Source organism: Python bivittatus, unplaced genomic scaffold, assembly GCF_059951505.1.
Source record: "Python bivittatus isolate LINGU-HERP-01145 unplaced genomic scaffold, Pbiv_v1 ctg000410_np1212, whole genome shotgun sequence".
Lineage (NCBI taxonomy): Eukaryota > Metazoa > Chordata > Lepidosauria > Squamata > Pythonidae > Python > Python bivittatus.
Window position 1 is genome coordinate 1,297,317 of NW_028277067.1, and position 22,393 is coordinate 1,319,709.

General features: G+C 40.8%; 2 protein-coding genes across 2 annotated transcripts; both read right to left on the bottom strand.

Annotated features, from left to right (window-relative positions):
• Positions 1 to 104: 104 nt before the first annotated feature.
• RDM1 (RAD52 motif containing 1) lies at positions 105 to 14,632 on the bottom strand. Its single transcript, XM_025164530.2, has 7 exons — positions 14,372 to 14,632; positions 9,488 to 9,667; positions 7,823 to 7,945; positions 6,564 to 6,729; positions 5,095 to 5,184; positions 3,712 to 3,800; positions 105 to 1,558 (listed from the first exon to the last, which is right to left on the bottom strand). The coding sequence occupies exons 1-7, from the start codon at positions 14,555 to 14,557 to the stop codon at positions 1,478 to 1,480; spliced, it is 915 nt and encodes a 304-aa protein (XP_025020298.2). The 5' UTR covers positions 14,558 to 14,632; the 3' UTR covers positions 105 to 1,477.
• Positions 14,633 to 17,339: 2,707 nt separating this feature from the next.
• On the bottom strand, positions 17,340 to 21,896 carry LOC103053760 (somatotropin). Its single transcript, XM_015887500.3, is given in 5 exon segments — positions 17,340 to 17,805; positions 18,736 to 18,897; positions 21,222 to 21,338; positions 21,711 to 21,743; positions 21,745 to 21,896. Coding segments are annotated over 5 exon segments (591 nt in total). The 5' UTR covers positions 21,823 to 21,896; the 3' UTR covers positions 17,340 to 17,604.
• Between the last annotated feature and the right edge of the window lie 497 nt (positions 21,897 to 22,393).

The following is a 22,393-nucleotide window of genomic DNA, read 5'->3' on the forward strand; positions in this document are numbered from 1 at the left end:
CCCTGTGCAACATCCAGCTTTCAGAAAATGTAGGTGTTTATTGCATTTGTATCCCACTGCAACCAGTCCAACACTTGGTGGCTTACATGATCACATCAATGGTACAATTTACAATATCCATGGTAAATCCAAAAACATAAAATCAATCTCGAGAATACTAAAAATGACAACTCAGGAAAAAAAGCAACAACACAACAAAAAAATGACCCCAAATGAGTTAAAATGCTCTCCAGCACAACTTGGTCTTTAACATCTGCCTGAATGCAATTGGGAGAAATCAGCCTGATCTCCACAGGAAGACTCTTCCAAAGAACCAGGTGAACTGAAAAGCAGTGCTTCCTGGCTTCACATGTGTCATACCTGGATGTGATAAACACCATGGATGTCTATGGGGGGAGAGGGGACAAATGATGGCATGTGCATTAAGTGCCACGGCATACATACTTGTATCAGATGTCCTAATACACGTGCATAATTGCAGGTGGCTTTTGCATGATTAGATTATCACACACTTATCATTTTGGTACAGTGGTTTGCTATGGCTGCTGTTGATACACACACTCCTCCCAGAATCCATCCTTGAAGAATAGGAAGAGCCAGCATAAAAATAAATAAGTTCATTTAAAAACGAATTTAAATTACTTGCCTGTAAAATAGGATGCCCCATTTATAATACTGACTGATCCCTGTCTATATCCACTGACCATTCCCTTATATACAAACTCCCTCTGTCTCTCTCACAGAAACACAAGCAGACAGAGCCTAACATCCCCACACATTTCCTCCTTACTTCCAACAAGAGCAGAACAGGGATGGGATGGGGTGAGTACTAGCAGCAGCTGTACTGGAGAGAAAGGTGGGGGGAAAAACTGGATAGCAGGGTGGGGAAAGGAAAAAGCAACTGGAAAGGGAAAGGGAGAAAAGATGTTACAGAAGAGGGAATTTCACCAGACAAACTGACCTTACCAAGCCTAATTTTCAAGGGCATCCATACTTTTCAAGAGCAGTATTTGCCAGCATTTGCAACTCTTGTTTCTTCCTTTCTTTTCAACTGTTTATTCTATTCTTATCAACCCACTCCCTCAATTCACAAATAATGATTTGGGGATGGGGGGGCAAATAATCATCCTGTTGGGTATATATGGTAGAAAGCTGATATTTTATTGAAAACATTTGCTGCCTTTGAAAAAAGATGTACAGAGCCAACCAATCCTTTTCTATTACTAAGTCATTTATTAGAAAAATATAAAAATCAGAAAAATCATACTGCCTTTCCAATCATCACTAAACATAAATAGGCAATTAGAATTTTCTTGGAAGAGTTCTGTCTTCTGACTGGTAGCTTTCACTTGGTAGCCTCATCACCCAAATGCTCTAAAAACAAGGAGACCCAACTTCCAGGTCAGATAACGTGCTTAGGAGGGAACAGGATATACTTCCAGATCGAGAAGAAAACAGAATCTGTGCCAATCAACTGTTATTCTCCATCCATGTTAAGATCACACAAGATCTCCTCTTCTTCTACAGGGTTCAGCTGTGAAAGTGGCAATTCGGTCACCTGGGAAGAGAGGGAAGGAGCACCTTGACAATTATTTTGCACAGACTGAGTTCTTCAAATCTCACAGATTTTGAATACATTTTGAAAAATTCCAATCTCAGTATTGGGTGTTCTCTGCATATTTTTATAGAAGCCCAGAACAAACTGCTAGAATGGGTTCCTCCCACATACAATCTCATTCTTCTTCTCAGCAACTGTCTTTCCCTCTAGGATTGATACAGGATGTTACCTAATGAAACACAAAGTTCTCCATCTCTCAAGTAAAGGTCTGGTTAAGACATCGCAGAGTTATAGTTGTTTTTGTTCACTTAGCACGTATGAACCCAGCCACTGTAGTTTATAAACTGTAGCAGATGTGATCACTGAACCCAGCCAACTGTAGCTGAGTCATACAGCTAAACAAACCATGGCTTAGTGCAATCTGCAAATCCTGTCTAAAAGTCATAGTTTAACAGTGCAAACACATTCTCCTCTAAAAGAGACTAACTGCTTGTTGTTAGAATGTTCTGCTCTGATTAGCTCCAACAAATCCCACAATATCTGGACAATAAGTACAGTAATTACCTACTCACAAGTATGAGGCTTGTTGTTGTTGTTGTTAAGTCATGTCTGACTCCTCATGACCCCATGAACCATATCGTGCCAGGCCTTCCTGTCCTTCACTGCCTCCTGGAGTTGGCTCAGTTTCATGCTCATTGCTTCAGTGATGCTATCTAACCATCTCACCCACTGCCGTTCCTTTCTCCTTTTGCCTTCAATCTTTCCCAGCATCAGGGTCTTTTCCAAAGAGTCCTCTCTTCACAAGTAGGAGGCTAGTCTCATTTTTCTCCTCTTAAGGAAGTAATATTATAGCCTAGGCTGATCTCCTGGGTACATTTCACCATATGCTTTGTCTTGTGCTGTACTGGTTATTCTGAATCATGCTTACATGCTGGCTTAGCAACTAGATTTGATATATTTGTGTGTGTGTGTGCATATATGCACTATTTCTTTTGTTCTTTCTTCCTTTGCCCTTTTCTACTCTCAACTGAAAAAAAAATGCTAGATCTGGTAAAAGGACAGTCCTATCTTTGAAATGGAATAAAAATAGCCTTATGGGGTCAGATCAAAGGAGCACCTAATTCTAGAGAGTTTCATGAAAGGCTGGACAGATGCCTTAAGAAGCTCAGATTTGATGAAGATCAATCTTCTCTGCTCTTGGGCTGTCCACCCTATTGAACTTCAGTTCTCATTTTACCAGCATTATCAGAATTGAAATCTTACACATCTGGAGGATTGCAGGTTGAGGAATGTTAATGGTGACAACTGTTCCCATTCATCCATTTGTCTCCAGTGAATGTTGCTTAGTGATATTTTTCCTCTAAATATGCAAGGTCCATAGTTAGCTATCATGGCTTTATGATTTTGCTTAAAATGGCCTTTCCCAACCAGGCACCTTTCAGATACGTTAGGGCTGCAATTTCCAGAATTTCCAATCTGCAGGTCTATATGTTTTCTAAGAGGACTGCCAACATCACTTTAGAGTGATCACAGCTTGTCAAAGATGCATACATTCTTTGCCATATCCTCACTATTTGAAATGTATACAGACCCTGTGTACAAGAGAGGCAGCCAAAGAACACTTCAAGGATTGCACGTGTCAATGGATTTCTTGGCATCCTTAGAAAATGAACTGCAAAAGTTAAGTCATTTCATTTGGGTCCTTCTATGTTGACCTATGCAGTGCAATACGGGTTGAAGAAGCAAGCCTATAGAAGGCACCCTATGCCTCTAGGGACGCTGATTAAACTAGAGACAATTCTTCCTAAGAATTCACCACTCATAATCCTTCAAGCCTGGGAAGTCAGCAGTGCTGGGGGGCCAATCTGAGCTGCTAAGAAGGGTCGATTTCCTTCAGATGAATGACCTGTTATGTACTGCAGCACCTCTGTCTTCCAGCCCACCTGTCTACCATCAGTATTTGGTCCAAGTTTGATAAATTGATATAAATGTCACAGCAACAATTGCATTCTATGATCTAAAATGCTTGTGAGGGATAATTACTTATATTAATTCCTTCCAGCTTCTACACACTTATGATGCCCAAGAGCTAAGGATGCTAATTCAAAGCAACTTGAGGATATGCAAATGCATTAAAAAAGGCTTCTGTTCACCTGAATGAGACCCCTGAGTTCCTCTTCTGATAAACAATCAATGGGGTCCTTCTCAGGAGAGCTGTACTCCACTGCCAACTTCCCATTCTCTGAAACAAGCAATAAAAAAGAAGGCCAACTGTGAACAAATCAACGATAAACAAACTTATAAAATATTTTGAAACATTTCTGAAATTTATTTAGGATTTTATAGATTTTCAATTTAGGATTTTTGAACTAAAATTAACAGTACTGTTTATTATTTCTAAAGTGTTACAGAGCATTTATAATCTATAATCAGTTTATAATCTATTTGAAGGTAAGATTTAAAATCAATTTAGATGTGATATGGGAGATCTGTTGATAAAATCTCCTGAGTTATGACTAAAGTTGGTCCTCAGTAACAATCAACAGTAATGTGCCCCAGAAATGGCACATTCAGTAAAAGGAAAGATCAACTGGAAAATACTGGTGTGAGCATGAATATCAGCAATGTAAATATACCAACAAAATGAACCAGGTGAAGTTCAGGAGTTCCACTGATGCAGGAAACATGAGAGAAAGGGAAGAGCCAGGGAATGGAGGAAGTCATTTTATGATTATTGATCTTAAAAAAAACAAAGTCTCTGTGAAGGTAAATAGAAAGACAATAAGGCACAGAGAGAGGGTACATGGAAGCATGAAACTGAATACATTGGAAGGAAAAAAGTCAAACTGCAGAGCAAATAATGTAATCACAACAATGAGAAAAATATATTAGGTCAGACTCAACTTGAACCCCCCAGTGGGCCAATGGCTCACTGCAATGATAGAAGTTGTGGTCCAACTCATCTAGAGGGCACCAGGTTAAAAGGGCTAGATTAGGTGATAGGAACAATCTGAGACAGAGGAAAGAGGTTTTAGAGAAAGTGCATGTAACAGAAGTCAGAGACGGCTTCACTGCAATTTAGCATGATGAGTATGAATACAACAAGCCTTGGCTTTGCACATTCTTGCTTCTCTTTCTTATTCCAGCAAGGCTTTCAGGCACACTTCATGGAAATACACTTCTGTTTTTACTTACTTGCAATTTGTTATTGTTCAACTGACAAAAGGATCACAAATTACACTAAGCCATGGTCCACATAACCATTATTTATTGAATAAGCCAAACTGAGTTCCTGTAGTATGTTAAGCTACAAACAAACCACATAAGGGGTTAGTGCAAAGTATAAATCCAGCAAGTGTGCTTAAGATTTCAAACAAGCCAAATGGGAAAAAAGAAAAGGAAAATCTGACCTAGAGCCAATAAATAATTTGGTGTGCCTGGTATTTAATTACACAAATATTTGATCATTTCCTTGGATGGGAAATGTATGGAAGTGCCATGGAAGAAGAAATTAAAAGGAAGCATAATGGCCTTGCCTAGGATTATGAAGAGTATTTTCTGAAATGCATCTGAGAGTGCCTGTTGCACTGCAAGCTTCTGAGTGTTGCGGGTGGCCGTGAGAAACTCTGAAAAACAGAAATGCAAAATAACAGATTGGTTCAAGATCTACTGGCAGCACAGGCACTGCTGAACATTTTTGAACCAACAGTCAGATTTAATTCAAATTTTAACATCTAAAAACTTTATTTGACATACGGAAATAAACAAGGTTAATAAAAATTGGTCTACTAATATTTCATTTACACTAGTCATTTTATGTGGCAAAACATTGGCTTAGCAGCCTTTTACCAGTGTAGCAGATTTAATCATGAGTCGAAGTCTGGAGCCGAAAGACCTGCATTCAAGCCCTACATAGCTATGAAACTCAATAACTGAGTTTGTACATTATGCTAAACTAAGCCTTATTATTATCATGGATCGTTGAATAGTGCAATGTATGATCTTAATCAAGAGACTTTAGGTCAGTCTTCACTTCAGTTTAACCTACTTTCAAGATTATGATGATGATGGTGATAATATCCCATCGAGGTGGTGTATGTAATGCTCTGGCCTCCTATTTTCCATACAACTCTGTAAGGTGGGTTGGGCTGAGAGAGAGTCACTAGGCCAAAGTCACTGAGCTGGCTTTTATGCCTAAAGGAGGACTAGAACTCACAATCGCCTATTTTTTTAATTGTGGGAACTACTTTGAGCTCCTTAGAGGAAGTGCAGAATAAATATAATGGAGCACATTTCTATCTATCTACAATCAGGGTAGATCTAACCTCACCTTCTCCAATGTTCTACAACTCCTAGAATTCCCAAGCAGCTTGCTAGATGGGACCTCAGGCAATTGCCCCCCAACACAGCTGGAGGATATAGGGCTAAGGGAGGCTACTGTAGTGACCTAATCCCAGTCAGACCGTTTAGCCCCTTTTTAACCAGCTGCAGATTCCAAAAACCATTCATCAGGGGCCACCCCTCCAACCCATAGGCTCAGACCATGCTTAACATTAAATTGTTATGTAATTTCTTTGCTGATGATTTACCATGTGTGAAGTCACTAATTCCTGCTTAGTGTTAGGTACAAACCAAACCACTATGGGTGGTACAACTAATCATGGTTTAAAAATTTGGCTTTAGTGATGGATAAACAAAAGGTAATGAAGCATGAATCTTGAGATGGTTTTCTTGAAAAAGATTATACATAAATAACTAAACATATACCAAAGGCAGTTGTGCTTTTTACTGGAATGGAAATCTCCTTGTAGCCAGAGCTACCCATTTTAAATAACAGCCCTTGATCAAGAATCATCCCTAAATGTGACTCTTTATGGGTGGGCAAAACCCCACCCAAGCAGGGAATAACTCTATTTTGGAACTGCATTGTGAGTGGTAATACTACTTTTATACTGCTGTGGGTACTTCACTCCAGCCTCCCCTACACTCTCTATTCCCATGGTACCTTGACTGGGGTTCACATGAAGTTCAGCCACACCAATCCCTCTGGTATGAATTCCATAATCAGGGATGCTTAATTCTTGCACACACAGATACTTTGAATGATGGTGCCTGGGCAAAGCTCCCCCTTCTTCTTTCTCATCATCTTCAAAACCAGGTATATTCTGCAGCTGTTCCAGCAGGGATTATGCAAGTAATATACAGAAAGGGAAAGCAAGAGTTCATCCTTTATCCATCCTAGGTTGATTCTTCTTCATTCCCCTTCCCTTGATTCCATGGCACATTATTTGCATTCTATCCAGTCTTCTGCACCATGGGTACAGTTCTTGCTTTGCCTCGAATCCCTGGCGGCTCCCTACACTCAAGGAAAAAGAAGCACTTGGTCTCTCACATTGAGACAAAGTCTGAAACTGATCAGAAGCTGCTAGAACAAGTGGGAGACTGCTCCCCTGCCCTCTGGAATTCAAGGTAGGGAAGGGAAGTTGAATGTATTCACCCATCACTTTCACTGGGGTTTGAAGGCATTCCAAAAAATAGATTTTGGCATAGCTTCTGAGCATTCTCCAGCCCACTACAAAGTGGGAACATGGCCTCTCCCTTTCCTCAGAATATTTTCTCAGGAGAGAAAAGGACTAAAGGGCCCACACTAGATAAAAGCAATGACAGAAGTGTGAGAAAAAAAGAAATGGATGCTTAGGCCAAATTCAGTCAGTGTTCAAGGCTTACAAGGGAACATAAGCTACAGTAAGCAAGAAAATAAATAAACGTCCAGAGAAAAAGAAGTACAACAACTAATATAGATTTGCCTGAATTAATTTTCCCCCCAAAACCCTTCTTGGAACATCATGGTCCTGTAAGTAGAAAATGGACAATTTAAATTATATATCAGAAAGAATCAGTTAAAACACTTCCCCGTGTATAGCAAAATATCACCTACAATTTACTTAGACCTTCCTCAATCTGATGTTCTCTAGATGCATTGGACTAGAATATCTTTCACCCTCTAAGCCAGCATGGATGGGGAAGATGGGAATTGTCTGCCACATCTGGAGGTTACTGGATTGAGGTAAGCCAATTTACGCAAGTGGTCAACAACTGGCAAGTTCTGGGCCACTTTTGCCACAAGCGGTCAACTACTGAGCAACGTTTTCTCTTGTCTTTGTAGAACGGCCAAAGACATTTGAACGACAGATTTCGTTTTAGCATCCTTATGAAAAGAATAGAACAATAAGAAACAAAAGGAAAACCACAAGTCATTCTTACAGTGATGATGCGACTGGACCAGCCATTGAAACCAAGGTAGTGATTGGCTAATTCCTGGCATTTGTGGCTGTTCAAAGCTAACGTTTGCTTTGTAGGTGCCCGTTGTCTGGTACAAAGGCAAACCTGAAAAAGAAGAACCCCACGTCTCGTTAGAGGGATAGACAGAAGCAGTCCTCTCTTCTCCTAGAGGAAATGCAAGCCACCAAAAGCTGAATTTCAGCCCTGCTAAGAACCTGACAGGAAAGAAACTACCACCAAACCCCACACGTCTTCTTCTACAAATAGGTAAAAAGAGATGGACATGAAATGTTTATACCGTTTGACTGTTTTTTAGGCTTTCCGTAAGTATATTTTAGCATTTATATTTCAATAAAATATGTAGGAATGGGAAAGAAAACCATGTTTGTTGGCAATATAGGAACTGAAAAAACAAAACCTCATTCCATGACACAGCAGTAGAATGGGACAGCGCGCCCTTTCCTGAACTGATTGTCTTCAGATGTGCCGAACTTCAACCCATATAATTTCTAGCTAACACATCTGGATACTGTAGCATTTAATATTCCAAGACAGCTAACCATTGCAGTGCCAGGGCTGTATGTATTTCCAAATTCTGCAACTGCACTGCCTAAACAGACCATAGTCCACAATTCAGCATCCTAGGATACTTCAGAGACTTTAAAAAGAGGTGGTATTGAAGGCCACCCAGAGCTCAAGGAGGGCCGGGATGGATGTACCACCTGCATCCTGGGCCATCAACAAGTGCAACCAATGCCACCTTCATGCTGGCATTCAGTCTGAAGCTTGACTGAAGGGGATCCAGATAATCTGCTTAAATGAGAGCCCTTTGGAGCTGCAACACAACCACCTTCTCAACAACTATCCCTAAAAAGGAAGGTTGGAGATAGGCTGAAAGTTATCCAGTGCAGCCGGTTCTTGAGGGAGGGGTGGACCACTGCCTCCTTAAGTGCAGGCAGACTCAATCCCTTCTCAAGGAAGCATCACCATTGCTTGAACTTAGCCATATACCACCTTCTGTGAGGCCATAACTATGAGGGGCATGAATCTAAAATACAGGTGGGCATGCTTACAGCTTCAAGGTTCCTATCCACTTCTTCAGGGCCAACAGGATGAAATTCTTCCCCGACAACCACGTAAGGCTAAAGGATGCTACACCATCAATAGTACTGAAATAAGACCCACCATTAACAGGGTTGCTTTGTATATGGAACACAAGGGGGAAACACCCTTTTCTTCTTTGCCTCAGAGAATATCTTTAGTGACCTTGACATTTACTTACTACAAAGAAAGTTCACCTCACCCCTTGGCAGGGTTAAACAATTTGCCTGCCAAGGAGAAAGTTAGCACCCCATTCTTGGTTATCTGCTAAGAACTATTCAGGATCCTGATAAAACCAGGCTTCCAATCACCAAAAGCTATCCCAATGCAGCACCTCATTACTTTGTGAGGCTTTCAGCTGCGATGTCTGGTTACATACTGCACTAGGCCACAGTGTGGTTTCTTAGGTTTTAGCTTAGGGTATTGTATGAACATAGCTGCTGAGATCTGTAAACTGCAGTCAATTGTATTTCATTGTGTAAAACACTGTTAAGCAAACCAGTGTGAGCTGTGAACTCCATGGTCTTAGATTATGCAATGACATACCTTCAGAGCAGTTTTCTGAAACAGTGACCTCTGATTGCAAGCATGTTGTGCCCGGCTGGCATCTCGGGCAGAGTAGAACTTGACAAAGGCGTGATAGCCAGGCCCAGCAACCAGAGCATTTCTGTACAGTTTTACAGAATAGAGTGGCCCAAATGCAGAGAAGGCAAGATACAGAGCATGCTGGAAGGAAGAAAGGCATCTATTAGAAAAGACAATGAGCAGGTATATTTGTGAAAAAGCCAGCTGGTGGGAAATGTGTTGAAACTGCAATTCTCTACAATTACCATCTGCTCTGGTGCTAGCTGGAAATCTCTGGGAGTTGCAGGCCCAGCACATCTGGAGTGGCCAGTTAGGGGAAGGCTAGTATAAAGGATTAAAGCATCAGACAAGGTCAGGCTGCTGCTGCAGAGAAGTCTGCATAGTAGTAATGATGGCAGGGCTGAGAGGCAAATATCTATGATCCTTGGGACAGAATCTGTTAGAAGACTTCCTGCTCAAACACCACTACAAATCCCAGATGTGCAAGAGGGCAATTGCATGATGATACAGCTCTAGCTCAGGTCAATTAAGCTTCTTTCAGGAACCTTCCTGGTGGATCATGTTCCATATTCATTCTATGAGAGAAAGGAAGTGCTGCTTGGATTTTCAACTCCAATCATCAACCTGGAGACCCAGCTCAAATCTTTCTTAAAAATCATACCTACTAAACATTGCTCTTCTTCTTAATTCTATAAGAATGAAGGGGTGGGTGTCATAATTCAGTTGTGAAGGCAAGGCACTCTATAAATGTCCCGAGGCACAACCCTGTTTACCTTTGACTTATTTGAGCCCTCAGCTCAAATAAATCCTGAATACTCCTTAAAAACAAGTGCTCTATAAGCACTTCAGATTCAATGGCAAGGTGTTAAGAGGTGCAAAGGGGCACATATAAAATATGTTTTCCCCAGGACTGTTCTGAAGCTGCAGATAGCAGCTGTACAATCCAGGGAAAAGATGCAGCTGCTTTAAAGAGTTGCAGACAGAAGCTACCTGGGTGAGCACCTTTGAAGCACTTTTTTGCCTCAAACTTTGCACAGCCCCACTGGAAACCTTTTTTCATAGGACAATGTCCATTTCTTTTTAGTACTAACAAATCTGACTATAATTACTTTACCGGTAATAAAGTTCAGGACAAGATACTGCTATAAAAGAAGTCTCTCAATCTTCTACCATCAACACCTTCCTTATATATGCCATAAAAAGTGTAGACTTATCCCTCTTACTCAGACACACATATAAGCACACACAGGTAAAAGTAAATAGCTCAATTTCTCAACAACTAATGCAGAGGAATACTATTAACAGTATTTACCTATGAAGTCTTTCATGATTGTCCTACATGATTGTACCCAGAGGGTCTCAGATTGTGGATTATGAGCAAGTAGAGGGGGAGGTCACTATTCTCCTGAAAGTTGATTAGGCTTGCACAGGAGGCAAACTGAAGAATAATGTCAAGGCTCATTTTTGCTTTGCCAGGCAAACCTGTAGTAGTGATTTGGTTTCATGCTGGCTGGTGACTTCCAACGTGCATATCTGTAGTCTAAAGGTACTCCAAATTTCTAAAGGTACTCCAAAAAGTATACTTGTCAGTGAAGTTCACTGTTTTTATGTTTTTTTAAAACATATCTAGCTTTTCAAAAAGATTTTGTTGGGTGGGAAGAGAAATGGTAAAGAGGAACAATCTACTGGCAGTGTTGATAAAATAAGCCTAAATCCAGAAAGTGTGATGAAAGTTACTTATCTATGAACACATTTAAATCATTTTATTCATGAGGAGGATCACTCAAATTCATCTGTCACTTTAGGGGGTTGTGATTTGAGAACAGTTGTCCTAAGGTCATCTTTGGAGGTTTTGCTCCATGTGCTCCCCCACTGAGTTATGGATCTTCTCAATGGTGGCCTCCTAGCTTTGGGATCCTTCCCAAGTGGGGAAAGCCTGGTGCCTATATAATAATTCGTATTTTTCTTCTCTTCCGTTTTTTAACATGTAAACATTTCAACAACTTGGTTATGCCAATGGAGCCTCTTAATTAGTTTTAGTCTTGCTTTTTTGGGGGGGGGATTACTTAGACATTCTTATTTGCTTATTGATAGACACTGTTTTAATTTAAACTTTTAGACCTGTTTTTATATTGTGTTGTAAGCTGCCCTAGGAAAATGTCTCTTTTGAACCATGCCATTTATAAAAACAGATAAAACTATCAGTGTCTCCGCATAGCTAGAATGTATATGCTGTACCACCAAATGCTCACAAAACACTGGAACTAGGGGGTGCTTGGTGTACTGTACAGTGGGGCAAAAAAGTATTTAGTCAGCCACCAATTGTGCAAGTTCTCCCACTTAAAAAGATGAGAGAGGCCTGTAATTTTCATCATAGGTATACCTCAACTATGAGAGACAAAATGAGGAAAAAAATCCAGAAAATCACATTGTCTGATTTTTAAAGAATTTATTTGCAAATCATGGTGGAAAATAAGTATTTGGTCACCTACAAACAAGCAAGATGTCTGCCTCTCACAGACCTGTAACTACTTCTTTAAGAGGCTCCTCGGTCCTCCACTTGTTACCTGTAGTAATGGCACCTGTTTGACCTTGTTATCTGTATAAAAGACACCTGTCCACAATCTCAAACAGTCACACTCCAAACTCCACTATGGCCAAGACCAAAGAGCTGTCGAAGGACACCAGAAACAAAATTGTAGACCTGCACCAGGCTGGGAAGACTAAATCTGCAATAGGCAAGCAGCTTGGTGTGAAGAAATCAACTGTGGGAGCAATAATTAGAAAATGGAAGACATAGAAGACCACTGATAATCTCCCTTGATCTGGGGCTCCATGCAAGATCTTACCCTGTGGGGTCAAAATGATCACAAGAATGGTGAGCAAAAATCCCAGAACTACATGGGGGGACCTAGTGAATGACCTGCAGAGAGCTGGGACCAAAGTAACAAAGGCTACCATCAGTAACACACTACGCTGCCAGGGACTCAAATCCTGCAGTGCCAGACGTGTCCCCCTGCTTAAGACAGTACATGTCTGGGCCCGTCTGAAGTTTGCTAGAAAGCATTTGGATGATCCAGAAGAGGATTGGGAGAATGTCATATGGTCAGATGAAACCAAAGTAGAACGTTTTGGTCTAAACTCAACTCATCGTGTTTGGAGGAGAGAGAATGCTGAGTTGCATCCAAAGAACACCATACCTACTGTGAAGCATGGGGGTGGAAACATCATGCTTTGGGGCTGTTTTTCTGCAAAGGGACCAGGACGACCGATCCGTGTAAAGGAAAGAATGAATGGGGCCATGTATCGTGAAATTTTGAGTGAACACCTCCTTCCATCAGCAAGGGCATTGAAGATGAAACGTGGCTGGGTCTTTCAGCATGACAATGATCCCAAACACACCGCCCGGGCAATGAAGGAGTGGCTTCATAAGAAGCATTTCAAGGTCCTGGAGTGGCCTAGCCAGTCTCCAGATCTCAACCCCATGGAAAACCTTTGGAGGGAGTTGAAAGTCCGTGTTGCCCAGCAACAGCCCCAAAACATCACTGCTCTAGAGGAGATCTGCATGGAGGAATGGGCCAAAATACCAGCAACAGTGTGTGAAAACCTTGTGATGACTTACAGAAAACGTTTGACCTCTGTCATTGCCAACAAAGGATATATAACAAAGTATTGAGATGAACTTTTGATATTGGCCAAATACTTATTTTCTACCATGATTTGCAAATAAATTCTTTAAAAATCAGACAATGTGATTTTCTGGATTTTTTTCCTCATTTTGTCTCTCATAGTTGAGGTATACCTATGATGAAAATTACAGGCCTCTCTCATCTTTTTAAGTGGGAGAACTTGCACAATTGGTGGCTGACTAAATACTTTTTTGCCCCACTGTATGTGCAAGTCCCTGCCATAAATCAGATCCTGAGCATTGCTTCCAAGCAGAGTCTACTTCCTTAAGGATATTTTCCCAATAGTTTTCACTACTTGTTTCTAACAGGAATGTAATGTTTTGTTATAAACTTTGTTAAAAAGGAAGATAACAAAGAGGTAGCCATTTAGTGTGATGCAACAAAAATCAAGCCTTGTACATGTATGAAAGCCCATGTTTTTGGACAGTGGCTGACTTGTTTGGAATGAATTTTATAAATTTATTTTCATTTTCAATAGAATAAATTTGATGACATGGAAATTTAAGCCACAATATATGGGTCAGCCTTGCTCCAAGATGCTGCCTTGTTTCAGAAACAGGTGCCCGACTGCACAAATCAGAAGAGCCAGACCTGTATACTGTAATTTAAAAGGGAAATGGAACTCCAGAATTATTACTAGGGCTCTGCACGTTTTGAAAATTGGCTTAGGCAAAATTTAGGCACCTAAATATGTTATAGGAGTAATATAACTTCAATGAATTGAAGCCTGAAAAAAGATGAACTGTTTTAACGAACAGCAGAGAGGTGCTGTGCTTGCGCAAAGCATACTGTACAGTCTTACCACGACCGCACTTGAAGAGGCCCTCTCCCGCCACGGTAAAACACTCCCGCTGTCCGCACGGGGGCAACCCAGCAAAATGCCGCCTAGACACTGGCCACTCCCGCGTAGACAAGGCAGGGTTGCTGCCACGGCCCCAACGCTTAAGGCGGGAAGACTGCATTTTTCAAACACGGTTCCAACAGGCTCAAAGAATTTCCTCGGCAATAAACATGCCAACACGAAGCAGCGAACTCAGAGGTACGGATAGCGACTTTTGCTGGCTTACGCAAATTCACTCAAAAAGCGCCCCGAAATTCTGACAAGATGTCGAAACGGGTTGGAGGAAAAGGCACCCCCTGCTTCTTCGCTACTTGCCTCCGACGCATCTGACTCCAGCCCCAAGACGAGCAGAGTCCGATCGTTCCCAGGGGGGACACGGAACTCCAGAATCTCAGCCATGCCAGGGACGAGCGCGAAGGGAAAGGCGCCGCGCGGGGAGCGACCTATTGGCGGACTGAGGTGGGGAATGGAATTGAGGACTTCAGTAGTTCTGCGCCGCATCGGGTTTCAGCCCCGGAGATGCCAGCAACACGCTGAGCTGGGGGGAGAAAATGAACGCACGTGACGTAAGAGGAAGCCTGCTTCAACGCAGCGAGCCTAAAGAGTCAGAGGGCGTAGGCTTTACGGCGCGCGCGCGGTCTCTCAGCAAATGGCAGAATGCATTTTCTGGAATAATTTGGAAGCGAAGCAAAACAAAGCAAGGATGAAGGGGGAAAAAGGATTCCTACACGAAGGACAATATGTACTGAAGCCCTCGTTTGTCTTTACCTAGAATTGAAATCAGAAACGCATATACAAACGCTACCAAATGGCTGGGTTTGCTTTATTTGTGTAAGAAAAGCATTCCATTTTTCTGCTTGGATGCGGCTCTTCACTTATAATATGTAATTTTTCTTTTTTATCCTATCTAACCTACGCATCGGCTCTGAAATGCTTTTAAAAAGTACTCAGCTATCGATTCCCGCATCTTGCTAAGCCACCTGTTGGTTGTGTGATTCAAGGCATTGTGGTTTGTAAATCATAGATCTTTGTACCCAAGCCAACTCTAATTTGTTCAACAATACAGTTTAGGGTAACTCATTAACTTAATTAAAAGAATAGAGGACTTCATGTTTCTGCTGGGTTTACATGGTATGCTGAGCCATGGTTAGCAGTGTATGAATTAAGCCAGGGTTGACTGAGTTTGTTAGCCTTTTGGATTACAAATGATATGATTGAGTTCACACAACATGCAGTCTAAACTTAGCTACTTGTGGCTTATTCGAGAAATGAAATGTACATTTGACAGAGTTAGGTAGCTAAACTAAATGTGATTATTTTTCCCATATCAATATGGTTTTGCCTCATTGATGCCACTACATCTTAAGGGCTTTTGTTTCAGATGTGCATCTGAGTTTAAAACTACATATATAAATTGGACCTGATTGCCTTTTAGCATATAAAATGTGTTCTGAGGAATGTTTTGCAGCACAAGGGGGACACATGAAAGAAAATACCATTATGGAAATCTGTAGGCCTAGTCCATAAAAGATTTGAATGTCCCCTCCCCCCCCCCCCCCCCCCAGTATTTCAGAGAGCCTCAAAGACGTGACTTTTTGGGCAGATCTTTGGTGAGGACGATTGACATCCTTTCCTTCCGTCTCCTTGTTCCCATCCAGGTTTGTTTTCTCTGCCATCTTTGTTCTGTGTTTTTTGAATGTTACTCATTTAAAAATATTTTTAACAATTTGTAAATCATCCAGAGTTGTTGGGAGATGGATGTCATCCAAATTTAATAAATTACGATTAACACCGCACTGGCCAGAAGGAAGGAAGTACTCAGCAGAAGAGGATCAAGGTAACCAAAGTCGCCAGGGAAAGAGATGTCCAGTTGTAAGTCAACCCCAGTTCAGTTCTTAGACCTTGTTGGTTTCAGTGGCAGAACCCATTACCACTACATATAATGTGAGAACTACCTTGACATGTATAGGGAGATTTTTTCCAACCTAGGACTAATGTAGGGCATGGTTTTCCAATACCGCAAGAGCTGTAGGAGGTGCATATATCTGAGAATGAACACAGTCATTTTTACACTGTTCAATAAGTGTAACATCTATTCACTATGAAAGCCAGAAATTAAAGGTGTTCTAATTCTGAAAGCTTGACCATGTGTAGCAACGTCTTTTTTTTTTTTTTACAAGTAATGCTCATGTCCCATTCCATTATTAACCACAGTGTGCAGCAGATGACTCCCTGTTAGCTGCCATACCTCCCTTACCCCAGATATTAGTTTTTTCGGGGGGGGGGGGGAAGAGTGTTAGATTTAATATCCCTCTAGTCCAGTGTTTCTCAACCCTGGGAACTTTAAGATGTGTGAACTTCAACTCCCAGAATTCCCCAGTCAGCATACTGGCTGGGGAATTCTGGGAGTTGAAGTTCACACATTTTAGAGTTCCCAAGGTTGAGAAACACTGTTCTAGTCTGACATTCTGTTTCCAGCTGTGCCAAGCAAATACCTTGTGCATGATCACAAGCCTGTTACTTGTCCCCTTACATTACCTCTGAATGTGGAAGTTTCCCTTGGCCACAATGGGCTTTAAGTGAACCACCTTCCCTTATAGACTAAGCCATAAAATGGTGGTAGTAGGCAGACTGTCTAAGAATATGATGTGAAAAAAATAAAGGTGGAAACATATTTTAGATCCTATTGAGTCCCACTAGTGCTGGTTGATAATTTTGTTGCCTTAAGTGGAAATTGGCATAAGTGGAAGGGAAATTACCTTCATTATGAACTGGGATTGTGCCAACGCTTACTTCCCCCCCTTATAATATATTTACAAGGCTGGAAAAAGCCAGCTACACAGCCAGGATGGGCCTAAATTCTGATAGTCTGGAAAATAATCCCCAAATAATCATAACATGAAAGTTGCATGTTAGAATATGATAAGGCTGTTTACTGCAAGACAAAATTGTTAGAATGTGTTCGTGTGACTTTTCAATGGAAAAAACAAGGAGAGAGTGATTAAAAAAAACCCCTCCTTTTTGCTTTCCTCATATTCTGGAGAACATATTATGAAAAAAAAAGTACAAGTTAATAAGATTATATAAGTTGAGATTTTTTATGAGCTTCTTTATGTAATCTTTTCTTTGGATGTGTTTGTCATAATCATAAAGTGAAGGAAAATTACATTTATAAATAGGTTTAGAGATATCTTTTTTGAGCAGAATTGCTGTTCTGATGGATTTGTGAACCTGTGTAAAATAAGGTCAGTGCCTTTAAGGTTGCAGTTTCTATAGTTGAAGAGACAGACCTAATTGAGCCAGACAGCTTATAGCGCTAATTCTTCAGCAGCAAAACTGCATTTATTTTTACACAGATGTAAAGGAGCATTGAGGGTCCTCACAAACAGCAGGGCTATAAAATGCGATAGGCTTTAAAATGCAATAGGCGTTGCTCTTTCTTTGACTCAGGCATGTGGGCAGTTAGAGCAGTGATAGCATATTCACTTTCTCGGGTCCTAGAAAACTGCATAAGAAAAGTGGAGTGGATAGGTAGGTCTTTTCTGCCCTCAGATGGCACAGTTGATTTCTCCAAAGCGCCGGCATTTCATCACTTTCAGGTAGGTCTCCACTTTGTGCAGGTCTTTCTTGAAGCAGGACAAGAGACTGTAGTTTTTCAGCAAAGAGCCTTCATTCCGGAGATTGACCTCAAACTTTTCATAGGTGGGTGTAAGCGGCTGAAGGCCCCGGGAGCTCCCATCCTCCAGCTCCTGGAAATATATGTTGTAAGTGGAAAGAGTACCACAAAACCATTTAGCATGGTCATTTCGCTTAAACACACACACACACACAAACACACATTCAATTTGGCAGATTTTGAAAATTTCCTAGCATTTACTTAAGTATAAGGGGCTACTTATATTGTATTTTTGTGTTTATGTGTAGTTTCTGTTTTCTGTCTCTTTTTTTGGCTATATTTTTGTTACGAATATTTTGTTGATCATTGTGTATGTATGTTGTATATTCATAAATATACTAAGATATACTACATACACATATATGTACATAAAAGGGATAGTGAATCCATAGCTGCATTATTGTAACCCTCTGAACTCCATTCTAGCCTGATCCATGAGTGAGGGTACATCTGTAGAGTGTTAGAATTCCCACTGCCCAACCTTGGGAAAGCATCTGTGTATAGCTTGGGTTCCATATTTTTTAGCATTTTTTTTAGTTCTGGAGTAGAGGGCCAAGGACTGTGCTGGTTGCAATTAATGGGAGTTAGAGTTAAATGTGTCTGGAAGACACTGAGTTGAAGAAGACTACTATAACTTTGAAGGGCTAATCTCTTCATTGATTACATGATCACTGAATAGAGGTCCTTGTGGATTCATTTTGGGGGTTATTTTTCTTTTAATTTTACAGAACACCTTAATTCCTTATGCGTACCTGTTACAATCTCAAAATCAATTTTTTCCCCCACCCTTTATCAATCCCCCCATTCACATTACAGTTTTACATTTTTCTAATGTTAAGAAGCCATAATAAGAAGGCTTTCTCATTGGAAGACAATGATTTTGCGGGTTGGGATTGATTGTTCTGGTTTTATGAGTAGAGATGTCTATCTTTCCTAGTTTCATAATAACATTAGCCAGGTGGTACAGTTCAATCTGTGAGAGTATTTAAAAATAGCTGCTTACCCTCATAAGAGCTTGGATACCTTCTTCCAAGTCCTGGAGTTTTTCATAGACTCTGTCTGAAGTCCCAAACACAAGGCTGTTCGTAAACACCCTGCTCAGAAACCGTACAGGACTTAGCCAGGACTGAATGAGAATCAGTGAAAACCTCAGCAGTTCCATGTCCTAGAAAAATAGATAAACTTTAAAAAAAAGCAATTTAAAAAGCAACTTCTGTTTTCTACCCTGACCTCTTAGAGCCCAAAGAAAGAGATCAAGGATAATAGCATTCTGTTATCTATCTTAAGATAAATGGATGGGAATATAAGTTCAACAGACAAGCAACATTCCAGCCAGTGCAGACCATCTCTTTTCAGATCAGTTCCTTAAGCTTGCCTTAAACCTAGTTTCTTGTTGCACTTTTCATTATCATAAGAACATCTGTGGACAATAATAGATAAAAAATGTTTCCTGGATGGTTGTTAGATACTTCTAGCTAGAATATGTCTCTCTTGCTCCAATGAAAACGTGAGCACATAAAACTAATCCGTAATGGGATCTGATTTCTTTTTGGGTTAATGTGGAAACTTCTCTATATAGGAAATAATTGTTTGAAGCCACGGTAAATGGGTTTCAGACATCTAATTAAGCCCAAAACAAACCACGTTATTGCTTAGCTTAAGTATGAAATGCTTGGTTAAATGAAAGAAGCAATAGGGAGAAAAGTTGTAGGTGTACCATTTGGAGAATAGCATGCTCTGTTATGGATTGGCATAGTACAACTGAATTCATTGTACAAAACCATAATGTACATTGTTTGGTTTTAACAGTGTGCTGTATGAATCTAGCCTTGCAATTTGTAAAGCGTGATTTATGGCTTAGTGTAATATGTGACCTTAGCTTTTGGGTCCTTCTCAGTGTTGAGTTAAAATGCTATCCATGGAGCCCTGCATTGACAGAAAACTATACTTGCATAAAATTTGTTGCCTCCAATGCTGATCCTCATTCTGCCTCTGCTATCCTGATTATGAGTATAGCTCATGAAAACAAAAGGATTGGTTTAGTCTTCTGGCTTTGTTGCCCTCCCTCTTCACATCACCGGGTGGTTGGAAAAACATTTAATCGTGCAGCAGCTTCACGCTGTTGCCCTGCAAGCTCCTCCTGTTTGGGACATGTGTGACATCACAGTGAACATCAAAAAGGCATGGGGCTTGCATCATGATGCTGTGATGTCAGCCTGACCCCCTTACCCCCTTCTCTGCAGACACTATGTGCTCATAGCACTGCAGCGAGAAGAGGATGGATATAATTTCAGAACTGTTGCATCTCTAGGCTCTTTCTTGTGTTGCCTTTCCAAGCTGAATAAAGTTCTTATTAAAAAAAAAAAGAAAGAAAGATTGGAGCCATGAAGGGAACTGAATTAGAAACAAAACTTTTGCTTAGCATTCCTCTCCCTTGCAACCCCCTTTTTTTATATTGGCAACTTCCAGATGCCTCTGTGCTCTATCTGGAGACAATGGGGGTGTGGGGTGAGTTGGTCCCACCATTCCACTGCAATGCTGCTATATAATACTGCTGGCTAAGCAGTTTGGCCCTATCATGCAATTGTGATAGACCATTGCCAAGTGCTGCTATGTCAAATTCTTTAAGGGAGACAACAGCAGAACATCAGCAGAGGAATTGGACCAGGGACTGAAGGGAAGGGCATGTGTGCATCATCCTGGACCAGTCAACAAGCACCTTTCTAATCCCACTCACTGCTGGTCACCTAACTTTGCCTCTGATGGAATGGATGGTGAAGCATGACAGATTTTACACAACCTTATGGCTATTGGATGCTATCGGCTTAAGGAGAAAACACAAACACCAATACAGCTAAGAGCAGGCATATTCTCTCTGGGGTTAAAAAATAAATTAAAAAATAATTAAACGATGGCAGAGAGTTTTCTGTATCTCTGTACAGAATCTCTATCTCAGATACAGAAAATTGACTCGTGCAGCCTGGATAGTATGCCTAGATAAAGGACGGCTTAAGCATGCCTTACTCATGGGTTGCAGCTAAAATAAAGGGAACATCATAGGGAAACATCAGAAAAAAGGTGTTGCCAGGACATGTCTGTGCCATGGTTAAATGCAAGAAAGGCACAGCCTATGTCTAGATCATCCTTGCCTGAATCTATGCCAAAGGTATTTGAAATTTGCAAGTGTTATAAAGCTAAAGAGTTTCTAATGCTCTGTCCTCACAAGGAATCAGATCCTGCAACATAGGAATGAGGAATCAGCCCTGCAGATGGTTGACTGCAGCATCTATTGCCCTTAATTTCTACCAGGGTGTCTGACTGGTTGTCTGACACTCCTCCACTGTTTAGAACAGCCTTACTACTCTTTGTTGAATACTTCCTGGGAACTTTGTGAGGGTGGAAAGTTTTAACGTAGGCAACCCAAGATTATATATTTTGGGCATCAAAATAATTATTGCATGGAATAAAGTATGATAGGAGACAGCTTACTGTTTTTTGTTGAGCATCATCTTTCCCTGTGGGTGCAGGGATAGTTTCAGAGTAACAGAATGCAGACTGAGAATTCTTGTTGGAGTATCGCTGGTCTTCTGGGATGTAGGAACGCTCCTATACAAGTTTCATAAGATGCCACAGTTCACAAAGAAGGGGAAAAGGTGACAGTGAGCAGAGCTTTACACAAAATTATCTAAAAAGTCATTAGCTTGGAGCAAAGATGCTTAAAATCAGAAGCAATCAAGTACTGATGTTACTTGGGAGAGCAAGCAGATAGTAAATTAAAGTGCTACTTGACAAGCTTTGGATGAGGGTTACCTTTTTCTTTTTTAGCTTCAATATATACTGCAAGCCTAGAGAGTTCCCTAAGTTATGTTTAGATGAACCTATTTTGCTTCCAAAATGCTAAACACTCTAGCTTGCTATTAGAAGGAACGATGATGCAATGTTCAGCTGTCCCAAGCCATGGGCTACTACAGTACTCACAAATTCCTTGAAGGTATCTGTTGCAAGCAGATGAAGATGCTGAGCCCTTAGTACAGCATTGGCAAACAGGCTGGAGAGTGGTATTGTGGGGAAGGCTCCTCCTTCTGGCCATTGCAGAGCCAAGATAAAGAAACCAATGATGAGCAAAGAAGAAGGTCTACTGGTTTCTGCAGAAGAAGGTGAAGGAGGTTGGCTTCTTAACTAAAAGCTGACTTATTGGTAAGTCCTCAGCTCTAATGCAGATTAATTAAAATAGTGAAGCACTAAATCCAAGTTTTTTGCAAGACTGGAAGCTTACACCTATACAAAAGACACGCATGCACAAAGGCTCCACCTCTGCTGATGCTTCAGTTGAGTGCACCCACTGACTTTCTGGGTAACAGAAGCAAAAAGGAACCCATGTAAAACAGAAGCACTACTACATACGGACCACAGAGGATGCATGATGTGTACATCCGCACCCTCTTTCTCTTCAAACTGAGCATCTTAATGTGTCCAGATAAGTTGATAAATAGGAGGCTTTACAAGTTAGTTGCCATTGCAGCAGTTTCATATATATTGTGGTTCCTGTTTTCTCAGTTTGTTAGCTGAGAATTTTTTCAGATACCTGGATGTGCCAAGTAAACTACAATTAGTGGCATTGTCTTTTTGTTGTTTGTTTTTCCCTTGGGGCAGCTGGGTCT

Coding starts and splice junctions, on each gene's coding strand:
- RDM1 (XM_025164530.2), bottom strand. CDS start 14,557: ATGCGGCGCAGAACTACTGAAGTCCTCAATTCCATTCCCCACCTCAGT. Junction 9,668..14,371: donor TGGAGTCAGATGCGTCGGAG/GCAAGTAGCGAA, acceptor TCTTCCTTCCAG/CATGCTCTGTATCTTGCCTT. Junction 1,559..3,711: donor AACTCAGGGGTCTCATTCAG/GTGAACAGAAGC, acceptor CTCTCTTCCCAG/GTGACCGAATTGCCACTTTC.